Below are 14,046 nucleotides of genomic sequence, written 5' to 3'. Positions count from 1 at the left end.
GTGAAGGCAATAGTGTAATAACAGATAATGAACTTATTAAAAGTCATTTCATGATTTCTATTCAAATTTGTATAAAAGACAGGAGATAGATATGTCAAAAATAGACGAATATTTTTTAAGACAACAGTTGCCTAAACTATCACAAACCCAGAGAAAACCTATGAACAACCAGATAACTGCCTTTGAGATACCAGAAACCATTAAAAAAATGAGGCGAGGCAAAGCCCCAGGCCCAGCAGGCTTTCTGCCGAAAAGCCAGCTAAGAGATAATGTGAGGACTGTCTTAAATTTTATTTATTTATTTATTTATTTATTTATTTATTTATTTATTTATTTATTTATCTATCTATCTATCACATTTCTATACTGCCCTACTCCCGAAGGACTCAGGGCGGTGAACAGCCAAGATAAAATACAGATAATACAAATATTAAAAATCCCTTAAAATTATTAAATATTTTGGCCGAAACACAGATTAAAACACCCAATTTATAAAATCACAAATTAAAAAATTTAAAAAAGGAGAGTTATTATTGAATACTTACAGTATTATAATGAGAGGCTGCTTTAATATTTTTAGATCCGGCCCGCGGGCCTTGAATTTGACTCCCTTGCTTTATAAAATAAGATTTATTGTCACTTTTTTCTGTGAATGCAGTAGCACACATTAAAAAATAGAATTCTGATGCCCATCCTCAAAAGAAAATACATATATATATATTCCCATACCCATACATGTATACACACACACACACACACACACACACACAAATATACCCTGTTTCCCCCAAAATAAGACATCCCCTGATAATAAGCTCAATCAGGCTTTTGAGTGCATGGCAATAAGGCCAAGGACTTATTTTAGGGTTCAAAAAAATATAAGACAGGGTCTTATTTTCGGGGAAACATGCTATATATACACACACACATATACCGGTACATATACATACACATACATATTAATCACAATCCATTTTGAATATATAGTAGAAAAAAGAATCTTGAGAGTTAACAAGGTTGATACTATATAGTGTAAAGCTATTACCAAATCTAGTTGTTCTGTTTTGGAAACTGCAAAACCTCCTCCCAGAATGTAACAAAAAAACTGGTAATGTCAGAGATGCTGGTGTAGCATCTCTGACAATACTACAGACCCTGCTCAAGCATCGCTTATATGCTATGTCCTGAATAGAAGGAAGTGAACTTCCAATGATCTTTTCTGTCATCCTCATCACTCTCTGCACAGCCTTCCAATGCGAAACAGTAATGCCTCCAAACCACACAATAATGCAATATGACAGGATGCTTTCAATCGTCCCTTTACAAAAAGTGGTAGAGGGGAAGGAAGATGTGCTCTTCTCACACAATGCAGAAAATGCAGACGCTGCTGTACCCGCTTCACCAAGTGTCTCACTGTTGAGGGACCAACTTAACCTGCTCTATATGCTCTACATTTCTTGAAAACTGTGCAGAAGTTGCAGCTGGTGGAAAATGTAGCAGCCTTTGTATGAACTAACTTTAACTGCTTCTGCCCCTTCCAGCCCCACTCTCTCTAACATAAAATATTCTCATCTGAATGGTACCTGGAAGGTTCAGAATGCTATAGTATGAACTGAAATTAATAAGTGGGTCTGGGAGAGGAATAAGCAGTTGGGAGATAGGCAGGAAAAGAGACAGAGAGGCAGATAAGCTATCTGGTTATCTTGCTTTAAGACAGTAATTACAAGTAAACTATCAAATATAATAATGCCATCATGTAAGCCTTTGACTCATTTGGAAAATACATTACATTTTTACTCATCCTACTTCTTCAAAGAAAAGCTTAGAATTTGAAAAAGTGCAGAAAAAGGATACCAAATGAATTATAAAAATAAACATCATTATACTGAAAATCTTAAAAACTTGTATCCTTAAAATTTAGAAATAACTAATGGTGAATGCATGATGAATATTTAGAAATAATTAAGACATATTGTCTCTGCACATTAGGATCAGAGCATGAAGCTAAGTACTAATGAAAGTATTTCTTTGTGCATTGCATATGAAACTGATGGAATTATCACCTTATTAAGAGCAACTGCTGCAAACAATACATCAAGTAAAAAATGCCGTAATATGAGCCACAATTTAATGAATGAGTGACAGTCCTAATCATTGGCCCATCAATGGGGGAATATAATGTACTGAGTGAGTAACCACAAATATCTTTTAACAATTTCCTTTTAGAAAGAGAAGCAACCACAGGGAAGTCCAGAAATGAAGCACTTCTAAATTATATAGTTTTATATTCATTGCCTAAGTATGCTGTTGAGTACAATGCCCCTTATGAAACAAGCTTATACTTGTGCCATGTTCATCCCCCTGTAACTCACTGGTACCTTTGCCAGAGATACTTGGGTTTTTGCATTCTTGAATGTCAACTTTGTTATCCAAACGGATCTTCACTCTGCCACTGTGTGCTTTATTGTCAAATGTAATCTGGGGAAAAATGAAGAGAAGAAAAGAATAAAAGCAGCATCTTCAGCTCTACTACCATATATAGCATGTGAATGGGGAATCCGTAAACATGAATTGAAAAGCAAAGATGGAGGCACTTGGCTACTCACTGTTATAGAAAACGTGTAGCAGTCTGGAATTTCATTGTTGATTATTGTTTGGATGTTGATGGCTTTTAGCTTGAAGTCAATTGTGACATTAATGAGCCTGCCAGAAACAAGATGTGGAGTTAACTGTATCACAATCTCCCACAACGTCTCACAAGTACACAAATATAACAGAATGAGAAAAATGACTAGATCTCAACACTGAAATTGTACAAAATATGAGACAATAACTTCTTCTTCTTCTTCTTGTGCCATGTCAGTCATCGGACATTGGTGATCATGTTGGCAATCCTATTTTTGTCAACAGGCATATGAAAAAGTGCTGAGTTTTGTCCAAACCAGTCCCTTAGGTTTTGAAGCCATGATGTTCTTTTTCTGCCTGGCCTCATTTGCCTTCAATTTTTCCCTGGAGGATTAAGTGAAGGATGCTGTATTTTTCTGGGTGTCGCATCACATGTCCAAAATACTCTAACTTTCGCTTTTTAACTGCATCCTTCAAATATGACAGAAAGACAGACATAGACAGACAGCTATCTACAGTCACGCGAAAAAGAAAGTACACCTTCTTCAAGTTCTATGTTTTTACATATTGGGACATAATCTGATATTCATTTTAGTTTTCTTATTGTAAAGTAAATGATGTTATGGTGTAATATGTCATGTGTTGTTGTTCATCTGAGGTTGTATTTACTTTTTAAGAACCGCTAAGGACCAGATGATTTTTACTATGTCCTGATAGATAAAACTATCGAACTCAAAGAGGGTGTACTTTCTTTTTCACATGACTGTAGATATGAAGTTATAGGAATCAAATTATTTTGGTTCAAAGCAGTAATGAATATAAAAAGGAATACCTGCACCATATGCACAGAAAGATTTAGATGTAATCTTCAGGTTCAACAGTTAGAGAGTAAACATAAGGGGTTTGTCAGCCCTAAAGAGTTGCTACAAATACCAATAAAATATAATAATTTACTTGTAAAACTTAAGAGTAAAGTTTTTGTAGCTGCGGTCCAATGCTAGATCTGGATGTTTCCTTCTGAGCTCAGATGGAGGAGGGATCTTCTCTGGGGGATCCACACCAAGGCATTCTGTATAAAAAGGAGACATTGTCTCGTGCTTTAGATTCTTCCACATTTGGATGAAAATGTGGGGAGCGAGTAGTGTCAGTTGTATTTCTGCACATCAAATTGGATTTGTGCCACCAAGCTGCTATTTATTCTTCATTGCACACTACATAGAAAACATACCTATAAAAATGGCAAGACAAAAGACAGCTTCCCTTATTTTCTACCACAAGTCAACATGAGTAAAGAGGTTGAGAAACCTGAGACATGGGTAGAACTCAGGAAAGTAAAGGCTGTTAGAGAAGCTTCCTGATTCTACAGAGAACTTGCATCATATTGAAGCATAATAAAATATTGTTTTAAGGGCTCATAAAGAAGGAAAACCATTTATTTTATATTATTCATCTAATTTGCAACCCACCTTTTTATTTAATTAGCATTCAATTTGGCTAACAAAATTATAAAAATATAAAAGATTAGCAACATGAAAATTAACACTGAAATCAATTGACAATGAAATATTAAATGAAAAGGAGAGTAGGAGCCAAATATCTCTCCTAAGAGTGTGTGTTCCACAGTCTAGACGCAATGTAAGAAAAGACCTCTCTTGCTTACTGGATAGAAAATGTCTAATAGCAAGAACATCTTCAGAATGACCTCACCTGAAGATCGCAAGAGCTGGAAGTTAGCAAGGGAAAGGGCCATTTCCATATCCAAGATTGAAGAGTGGATACAAGAGCTAAGGTTCAGGGAAGACATTTGCTTACCTGTGATGACCTTGGGATCAATGTTGAAAGTATCATTGGCTGGGTCAATTCTTCCCTTGCGGTAATATTGCTGGCAGAGCATGAGGGCTGATTGGTTAGCATTGTCTGGGTGAACATAGGCATAGCGTCCAATTGTCTCACTTGGAATGGCCAAATACTGTAAGGGGAAATTACCATCACCAAAATGAGGCCTATTAATTCCAGATCATCCATATGCCCTGTCCCCCTTCTACTGCATTTGAACCTCACATTTTCCACTGCATGGAAGATATGGTCATAGACGTCTGCTTGTGTATAAACTGCATGGGTATCATCTGACCCATCTTTATAGTTCTTCAGGAAGAGATGCTTAAATGTAATAGTGTTCTCCTCTTTGAATGTTACCACCATCTGATTGCTGAGCCCAAAGAGAATGAGCTGTAGAAGAGAAGGCAAACCAAGCTGAATAAAATCAAAAAACCACAAAACCTTAAAAATTGCCAAAATGTGATCCTTCTGGTTAGTAAGTTCACAGCATCATCACCAATGTCCTCTGCACCCTTAGAAGGCCAGAGAAAGTCCAGTCCTTGGCTGCAGGAAAGATGCCTTCCCCTCTCAAGGAAAAGTAAAAACTACTCAGGATAAACTGTGATAGATTGATTTTTTTTAAAAGACTAGACACAAAGCCATTTGGGACTTTGCTCCAAGTTTGCATTTTCTTACAAACCTGAATGGTGACTATTAGGATCTTGATCACTTGAAGCACCAATTTAAATGGCTTCCGACCTTTGGCACGAAACTTGTCACAGGGGCTCATGAAGTAATATTTGAGACACCTTCGGAATTCTTCCTCTTCTGGGTGAAAGGCAGTAGATCCTAAGACTGGCCTCAAATCCCTATCATGAGATCCATAACTATTCACTGGGGTTAGCAGCTTTTCTGTCTCTGCAAAAAAGAGAACATAGCCTCATAGAATCATACAACTGGAAGGGGTCTTCTAGTCCAGCTCCTTGCTCATGGCAGGAGCCTCATGCAATCAAATGGTTATCCAGTGATGAACTAGCCATAACTCTGGGAGGCAAACTATTCCATTGACTAATTAGTCTCAGTGTCAGAAAATTTATCCTTATTTCTAGGTTGGGTCTCTCTTTAACAAACTTCTGCCCAATATTTCTTGCCCTATCCACAGGTGCTTTGGAGAATAAGTCAATCCTGTCTTCTCTGTGACAGTCCTCAACTACTGGAAGACAGTTATCATGTCCCCCTTAAACCTTCTCTGAAGGTATACCGTAGGCTAAATATACCTAGCTCCGTTAACCACTCCTCATATGATTTCACCTCCAGACCTTTTATCATCTTTGTTACTCTCCTCTGCACACTTGCAGTCTCAACATCTTTTTTGTATAATTGTGATAAAAAATGGACACGGTACTCCAAGTGTGGCCTCACCAGTGTGGAATAATACGATACTATCACTTCCTCTGATCTTGATGCTATCCCTCTGTTGATGCAGCCCAGGCCTGATTGGCTTTTTTGGCAGCTGCAGCACATTGCTACTTCATACTTAAGCAGTGTTTCACTAGGACACCTAGATCCCTCTAAGTTACTACTGTGGAGCCAGGTAGCACTTATTCTGTAATTACAGTATGTATGGTTTTTCCTGCCTAAGTGCAGGACTTTATTTTTCTCCCCACTGTATTTTATTAGCTAGTCCCAGTGTTCAAGTCTATGAAGATCCTTCCGGATTTTGAACCTATATTCCAAAGTGTTGGCTGTTCCCCCCAGCTTGGTGTTATCAGCAAATTTGATGAATTCCCTTTCTATTCCCTCATCTAAATTGTTTATGAAGATGTTGAAGACTACTGGGTGTAAAACAGAACCTTGGGGTACTTCAGTGCATATTTCCCTCCTTGTAGATGTAATTCCATTGAGGGTTACATATTGAGTGTGGTTTGTCAGCCAGTTACGAATCCATCAAGTGATAAAGCTGTCTTTCCCCCATTTTTCTATCTTATCAAGAAGTAGGCTGTAATCTACTTTATCAAATGCCTTATTGAAATCCAAGTAACTATGTCTACCACATTTTGCTTGTCCACTAATGTAGTTATTTTATCAAAAAAGGCAATAAGGTTTGTCTGTCATGATCTGTTTTTTACAAACAAGCAGGACATGTCTCACTCCACCTTTACATATTAAGAAAGAGGGATAAAATTAATTTCATACAATCTAGAAATCTGAGATACTAACCAGGTTAAAAGTGCTAAACATCTAAACTCACTATCTCTGCTATCCAAATAATTCCATCATATCATATGGTCTAGATTAGCCTAATTATCCTAAGAAACATAAGAGTTTTGAAACATGCCCTATAATTTCTTTCCTGCTTACCCATCATGAAGTTTTAAAGTCAGTTGCTAACAAATCTTCTCACAAGACCAGGCTTCTTGTTTCCTGCGAGGCATGCAATTTGTCAGTAGTATCCTAAAAACAAACGTAATACAAGATCAATACTTGTTTTGAGAGACCATGTCAAATTATATATGTCATTGCCCAAAATATCAGCTCTAAAATGCTTAGGCAAAACAAACTCTCTCACAAAATTATTCAGTTTACTGTTGATATCACATGTAGGAAGCCCAGTTCAGCAACTGTCTAGCTCTTTTGATCTAAGGAGAACCAATATGATGAACCAGCAGCAAAGAGAAGAGGAACCATTTTCAATTAGAGTTTTCCTTTTTTTTTTTCAAGTGGTAAAAGAACATTCCCTGCAGAAGTAAATTGCTTCTAACAAATTTCTCTTGAACAAATGAACAACAGTACTGCATGTCCATAACAGCAGATATATCCATGTTAAATTTAAGAGAAATGTTCTGAAAACTTCTGCAAGCCAAAAAGAACTTAAACACAAACAAAAATGTAGAAATCATTTTAGAAGATGGCTCTGCCAAAGTACATCTTTATTACGAAGGAAACTATACATGTCTATAGTATCTGTGTATTCTCCAGGAATTAAGCTCAACTCAAGGAAGCCTTTATCTTTAAGATTCTTAAGGCAATATACACAATCCTCCCCCATCCTGCTTAACTTTACAACAACCCTGGGAGAAATATTAGACTGAATTTATAGCTCCGCAGGGATTTAGCCCATCACCATTCAATAACTTTTATGCCTAAGTGGAGTTTTAAACATTCATCCTGCTTGTCTTCAAACAATGTTCAGCTATTATACTTTACTCAGTCTCAAACAATGATATAACTCTTTCTCCCAACCTGCATTTCCAGCAGAGAGGTCAAATTCTCTGCTATTACTTGTTCTGTAGACTACCTACTGTTAGAGGGTTGAATAATTTTAATTATCTATAGATTGTTGTCAGGTCCCTGTCAGAATGCTGCTAAGGGTGCACTAGGTATCTGGTGAGTCAGGCTCTGGTGGAGAAACTGGGGATTCGCCCAAGGAGGCTAAAAACCCCAATTGCATTTTGCCAGCTGGACAACTCAGTTGCAGGAGGCATTCCAGCCATTTGCCACTGAACCCTGAACTCTTAGTGATGCAGATGGGTGTCCACTCAGAGACTTTAAGCTTCATAGTCACCCCGGGAATGGAAAGACCCCTTGTCCCAGGACTAGTCTGGTTGAAATGGTGGAACACACAGGTAGACTGGAGAAAGACTATTAAAATTCCTATAGGAGGCAAACTCCCAGCGTAACTGAGAACATTTGACTAAGGGAGTTTTATTCCACGAGGTGGGAACTGCAATGTAAGAGAGACCCTTACCAGTAATGGGACCTGAGGGATGTCTTTAACGAAAAGGGTCAGATGAACTCCTTCCCCATTGGCTGATGGACTATGCCCGTGATGGGGAACCTATGGCATGCGTGCCACAAGTGGCACGCGGAGCCATATTAGTGGGCATGCCAGCTCAGCTCTGGGGCGCATGTGCACGCCGGCCAGCTGATTTTCGGGCCTTCTGGGCCCACCAGAAGTAGGGAAACAGGCTGTTTCCTGCCTCTGGAGGGCCTGGGGGCGGGATGGGGAAGGCCCGTTTTTCTTTCTTACCTGGCTCCAGATCCTCTCTGTGTATCTGGGAAGGGCGAAAACAGCCTTTTCCACTCCCTTGGAGGCCCTACGGAGGCTGAAAGGGCCCATTTCCCAACTCCTGGTGGGACAGGAAGTGACTTTTTTCCTGTCTCCAGCCTCCAGAGACTCCTAGAGAGGCTCCTAGAGACTCCTAGAGAGGTTCTGGAGGCTGGGAACAGCAAAAAATGTCACTTCCTGTCCCACCGAGAGTTGGGAAATGGGCCCTTTCAGCCTCCGTAGGGCCTCCAAGGGAGTGGGAAAGGCTGTTTTCTCCCTTCCCAAATACACAGAGAGGATCTGGAACCAGGTAAGAAAGAAAAACGGGCCTACCAGGCCATCATGTGCCAGGAGCGGGGGGGGGAGGGGGAGGGGGTTGCGCACGCATGCGCATGGGCACGTGCGCACACGACCCTCCCCCGCCCCCCTCTCCTGGCACGCGATGGCAAAAAGGTTAGCCATCGCTGGACTATGCCATCAAAATTGTTCCAGGGCCAACCAGCCAAGCCCCGGATGGCCACCCTAGTCCCATTTAGAGAAAAAAAGGATGGGTCTTTGCATCTCTGCATGGATTATAGGGGTCTGAATGCCGTTTGCATGGAAAATATGTACCCCCTTCCTCTCATGAAAGACATGCTGGCCCATTAGGCGAAGGATAGGATTTTCACAAAGCTGGATTTGTAGGAGCCGTACTACCACATTAGAATCAAAGAAGGAGATGATTGGAAAACTGCTTTCAACTGCCCATTTGGCTGTTTCCAGTTTAGAGTCCTCCTATTTGACTGTAAGGAGCACCTGCAAGGATGAAGTATGAAGGCTATTGCTTAACACATTGTAAGCCGCCCTGAGTCTCCAGAGAAGGGCGGCATATAAATAAAAAAAAATTTTTTTTAAAAAAAAGGAGTGCTGCAGTTGATAAATGAGGTCCAAATACGAACTGGAACAGGATTTAAGTAGGGAAGTGCAATGGTGGATATATTTACAGATAAGATCAAAGTATACAGAGGAGATAAAAAAGTCCTCTTTATTCAAGTCTGACTAGAACAAACTGAACTAGATAAAATTTTATTAGGGAATGAACGAAAACCAATCAGTAGATTATATAAATTACGGTATAATTTGGAAGAGGAAACAGTGAAAGACACGATGATCAAATGGGCAAAAAATTTTAACCATGTGATAGAATTAGAGAAGTGAGAGAAGATGTGGAGAACGAATATGAAATTGACAAGTGCGACGGCATACAAGGAAAACCAGATGAAAATGTTTCATAGATGGCACCTCCCCCCAGTCAGAATTGCAAAAATGTTCCCTAGCAACTCCCTGAAGTGTTGGAAGTGCAAGACTAGTTATGGAACATACTACCATCAATGGTGGACATGCCCAATTGTAAAGGAATTCTGGACAAAAATTAAAACTTGGATAGAAGAAATAATTCAGAATTCAATAGAGGGAGAACTGGAACAGTTTTTGTTAGGAATCTCAATAGAAAATTATATCAAAGAAATACAGTACCTCATATTGCATATACTGACTGCAGCACGTATTGTATATGCGCAATATTGGAAGAAAGAAAACTCACCATCCAAAGAGGATTTAATTAAGAAAATTCTGGAATGCGCAGAATTAGATAAACTAACTAAAGAAATTAAGGGAAAAGAAGAATCAAAATACTATAAGGTATGGAGTAGATGGTATGAATGGTTGAAAAATAAGGAAATAAGATAAATGAATGAAGAAAGGAGGGGGGGAAATGTGTTTGATCAGCTGATAGGATAGAAGGAATGATAGAAAGTAGAAAATGAATGTTAAATAAGTTAATACTAAAATATCTGTAAATATTGATATATAGAAAGAATGGATCACTGCACTTAGCTGAAAAGAAATGTGATATTTTCTTTTTTATTTTTCTATAAATGTTGTATGTCTATGTTTTGTTTTTAATGTGTTTAAAATAAAAAACTTTTTAACAAAAAAAAAGAACTCCAAGATCTCTGTCACAGTTACTGTTATTAAGCCAAGTTTCACCTAATCTGTATGTATACTTTTGGTTTTTTTTGCCTAAGTATAAGACTTTACTTTTCTCTACATTGAATTTCATTTTGTTAGATAGGGTTCAATGTTCAAGTCTATTGAAATCCATCTGGATTTTGAGCCTGTCATCTAGGGTATTGGCTATTCTTGCCAGCTTAGTGTCATCTGCAAATTTGATGAGTTCCCCTTCTATTCCCTCATTTAAGTAATTTATGAAGATATGGAAGAGTACTGGGTCTAACACCGAACCTTGTGATGCCCCACTGCTTACTTCCCTCCATGTAGACGTAGTACCATTAAGGACTACTTGTTGAATACGGTTTGTCAGCCAGTTACAAATCCATCTGGTGGTGATGCTATCTATTCCACTTTTTTCTAGCTTACCAAGAAGTTAGGCTGTGGTCTAATTTGTTGAATGCCTTACTGAAGTCTAAGTACATAACTCTATGTCCACAGCATTTTGCTGGTACACTAATTTAGTCATTTTGATAAAGAATGAAATAAGATTGGTTTGGCATCATGTTTTTAACAAACCCATGCTCACTTCTAGTTATAACTTTGTTTCTAGATTTTCATAGATCTGTTTTTTATTATCTTTTCCAGTACCTTCCCAGGTATTGATGTTAGGCTGATTGGTCTGTAGTTTCTGGGCCTGATTTATTTCCTTTTTTTGAAGATGGGAACCACATCAGATCTTTTCCAATCCTCAGGTTCCCCAGTGCTGCAGGATTTTTGAAAGATATGGTACAATGGTTCTGAGATGACATCTGCCAGATCCTTCAGAACTCTGGGATATAATCTGTCAAGTCCCAGTGATTTATATTCATCCAAATCAGACAGGTGGTCTCTTAACATTTTCTTATTTTAATATTTAATGTTTATTTCTGGTCTGTCTTTTACAGTTATGTTTTTGGTAGGTTCGGCTATAGTTTCTTTTTGCATGAAGACTGATGCAAAGAATGAGTTATATAGCTCTGCTTTCTCTCTACTGCCTGTTATTTCCTTGTCATCTTCTCTCTTTAGTCTGTTTTCATCAGACAGGGAGGGAGGGAGGGAGGGAGGAAGGAAGGCCAAACATGAAGCCCCAAATTGCATCTGATCTGACCCTTAAGTAAATGCTTCACTATATAAGAAAAGTAGCATGCCACAGAAGAACCCCACTCTCAATACTTTAATATGGCTTTCACAATTGCATTCCCAACTTTGTTTTATATTGTCCTACCCTCCCAAACAGCTTATCCATACACGTAGGGATGATGATTGCTGTAGTCCCATACATTTTGAGGATATGAAGCTTTGCAAGGCTTCGTTGCTGAAAATATCACGCTCTTTTTAATGCAGTATCAGATCCGGAAACGTCAACTCATTCTTTTTAAAAACAGCATGATCTTCTCTCAGTGCCCTGCAAACTTTTTAGATTTCTGATAGGTGGAACGGGAAACCTATTTTCTCATTATCCCTCTCCATATATAACCTATATGGCTAAACACTCTCTCAAAGAGATATAGACTGCTTCTGAGTTCGAAGCACCAAATAAATGTCATTTGTGAAAAAAACAACAGTGGATTGTCACTACTCTTTTAAGCCAGACGGACCCTAGAAGTCAGGCAGAATAACCGATTTACCAATTTTCTGTCGCAGGTCTTCCCTTATCTTCGGCGAAGCCCATAAGGAATGGGGCTCCAAACAGGGAACTCCTCACTGCCGGCGCCTCGAAAGTATAAACAGTGTCTCCAAACATCCGGTCATGAGGCCTGGGCTGGCAGTGGCAGGGCTGCCACCAGCTTCGTCACGCGCCAAGGGAAAGAGAGCATAGAGATAGAAAAAGATATAGAACGACAGTGTGAGAGCAACTTGCTAGTCAGTTGTGGCGCGATGCTGGATTCTTCTTGCGGCCAGGCCTGCCTTTTAAAGTTTAAAGTTTTATTCTGCCTCAGCTTGGAGGGGAACTAACTTTATTACAGAGAAGAGATAGCAGTTAGAAATTAAAACAAAGCCACTACTATGTATCAACAATCCGGAAGGGACATTACCCCCTAGTAGATTAGTAAAGGTGTTAGCTCATGTCAGGCTTGAGGTATTCCAGGTCAGAATTTGATTACACCCTGTATAATATTTCAAGTCCTATCAGATAGTAGAAGGGAGATACAGTGGTTACTTTAACAAGATGGATATTTTGATATCAGATGTTCATATAAAATTTGTAGTGTTTCTCAACCTCAACAAATTTTAAGATGTATGAACTTTAGCAACCAAAGTTCTCCAGCCAACCATGACTCGTTGTTTTACCTGCATTTGCTCCATAACAGCATATCTATATCTTATAAGAATCTTATTAAACTTGACCTCTAGAGAAGTAGATGACAGGCTTTGGAGAAGTCTGCATTTTCTAGAGAATTGAAGGATTTTCTGGTAAGTAGCCAGCTTCATATTAATCGAATGTCTGCAAGGAAGGCAAGTGATGTTATATGTATCATGATGCAGAATATTTACCTAATTTCCATTATGATATCATGATGCATATGTTATTGTGTTGTTATTGTGTGATTTCTGTTTCATGTAGAGTAAGTAAGCACACTGTGCAGAAATCATTTTACTAGAGAGTAATAAAACAGGAACAGGAAAATGCATCACAGGAACAATAGAGATGAATCCTAGAGTGGCAATATGATATAGGAAACAAGTACAATAGAGAGGAATGATTTATTTGTTTGTTTGTTTGTCAAACATGTACAAGAAAGCCCTACATGGCTCAGGGCCAGGTTATCTTCGAGACCACCTTCTACCACATAGCTCTTAGCGACCGGTAAGATCCCACAGCATTGGTCTCCTCCGGGTCCCATCAGCTAAACAATGCCAGCTGGTGGGCCCGCGGGGAAGGGCCTTCTCTGTGGCTGCCCCAGCTCTCTGGAACCAGTTACCTCCTGAGGTCCGGACCACCACCACCCAATTGGCCTTCCGAAAAGCGATGAAGACCTGGCTTTTCCGGCAGGCTTGGGGCCATTGATCTCATTGTTGCGATCTTGTGAGATCCGACCATGAATGGTGTGAATGGGTTTTAATGTTTTAATTTTTAAATGTTTTATAATGGTTTTTAAATGCATTGTAAGCCGCCCTGAGTCTCCGGAGAAAGGCAGCATATAAATTGAAATAATAATAATAAGTATAAGTATAAGTATAAGTATAAGTATAAGTATAAGTATAAGTATAAGTATGAACATGGACATGAATGAGGGAAATGAATGCAGATAAATGAGGACAGTAGGGATGCGCTTATGCACGCCCCCTTTACGGACGTCTTAGGAATGGGATGAGGTCCATGGTAGACAGTTTAAGGTTGAAGCTGGCAGGGTTTGAGGATATCACAACGGAGTTGGGTAGAGCATTCCAGGCGTTGACCACTCTGTTGCTGAAGTCGTATTTTCTGCAATCGAGTTTGGAGTGGTTTACCTTGAGTTTGTATCAGTTGTCTGCCCATGTATTATTGTGGTTGAAGCTGAAGAAGTCATTGACAGGTAAGA

General features: G+C 39.0%; 1 protein-coding gene across 1 annotated transcript in view; it reads right to left on the bottom strand.

The window, feature by feature from the left end:
* MCOLN1 (mucolipin TRP cation channel 1) overlaps window positions 1–12,235 on the bottom strand; it is a 34,808-nt gene extending 22,573 nt beyond the window's left edge. Inside the window, exons 1-8 of the mRNA XM_070938283.1 lie at window positions 12,151–12,235; window positions 6,805–6,897; window positions 5,144–5,361; window positions 4,687–4,854; window positions 4,438–4,594; window positions 3,580–3,694; window positions 2,607–2,703; window positions 2,379–2,478 (exon numbers count right to left, since the gene is read on the bottom strand). Coding sequence (XP_070794384.1) covers window positions 2,379–2,478; window positions 2,607–2,703; window positions 3,580–3,694; window positions 4,438–4,594; window positions 4,687–4,854; window positions 5,144–5,361; window positions 6,805–6,811 — 862 coding nt within the window. The 5' untranslated portion in view covers window positions 6,812–6,897; window positions 12,151–12,235. The remainder of the gene's footprint in view (window positions 1–2,378; window positions 2,479–2,606; window positions 2,704–3,579; window positions 3,695–4,437; window positions 4,595–4,686; window positions 4,855–5,143; window positions 5,362–6,804; window positions 6,898–12,150) is intronic.
* Between the last annotated feature and the right edge of the window lie 1,811 nt (window positions 12,236–14,046).

Source organism: Pituophis catenifer, unplaced genomic scaffold, assembly GCF_029215685.1.
Source record: "Pituophis catenifer annectens isolate HBS135680 unplaced genomic scaffold, rPitCat1.0.hap2 SCAF_2, whole genome shotgun sequence".
In the NCBI taxonomy this organism is placed as follows: Eukaryota; Metazoa; Chordata; class Lepidosauria; order Squamata; family Colubridae; genus Pituophis; species Pituophis catenifer.
The sequence above is the reverse complement of the archived record's forward strand: the minus strand, read 5'-3'. Positions and strand labels throughout refer to the sequence as shown.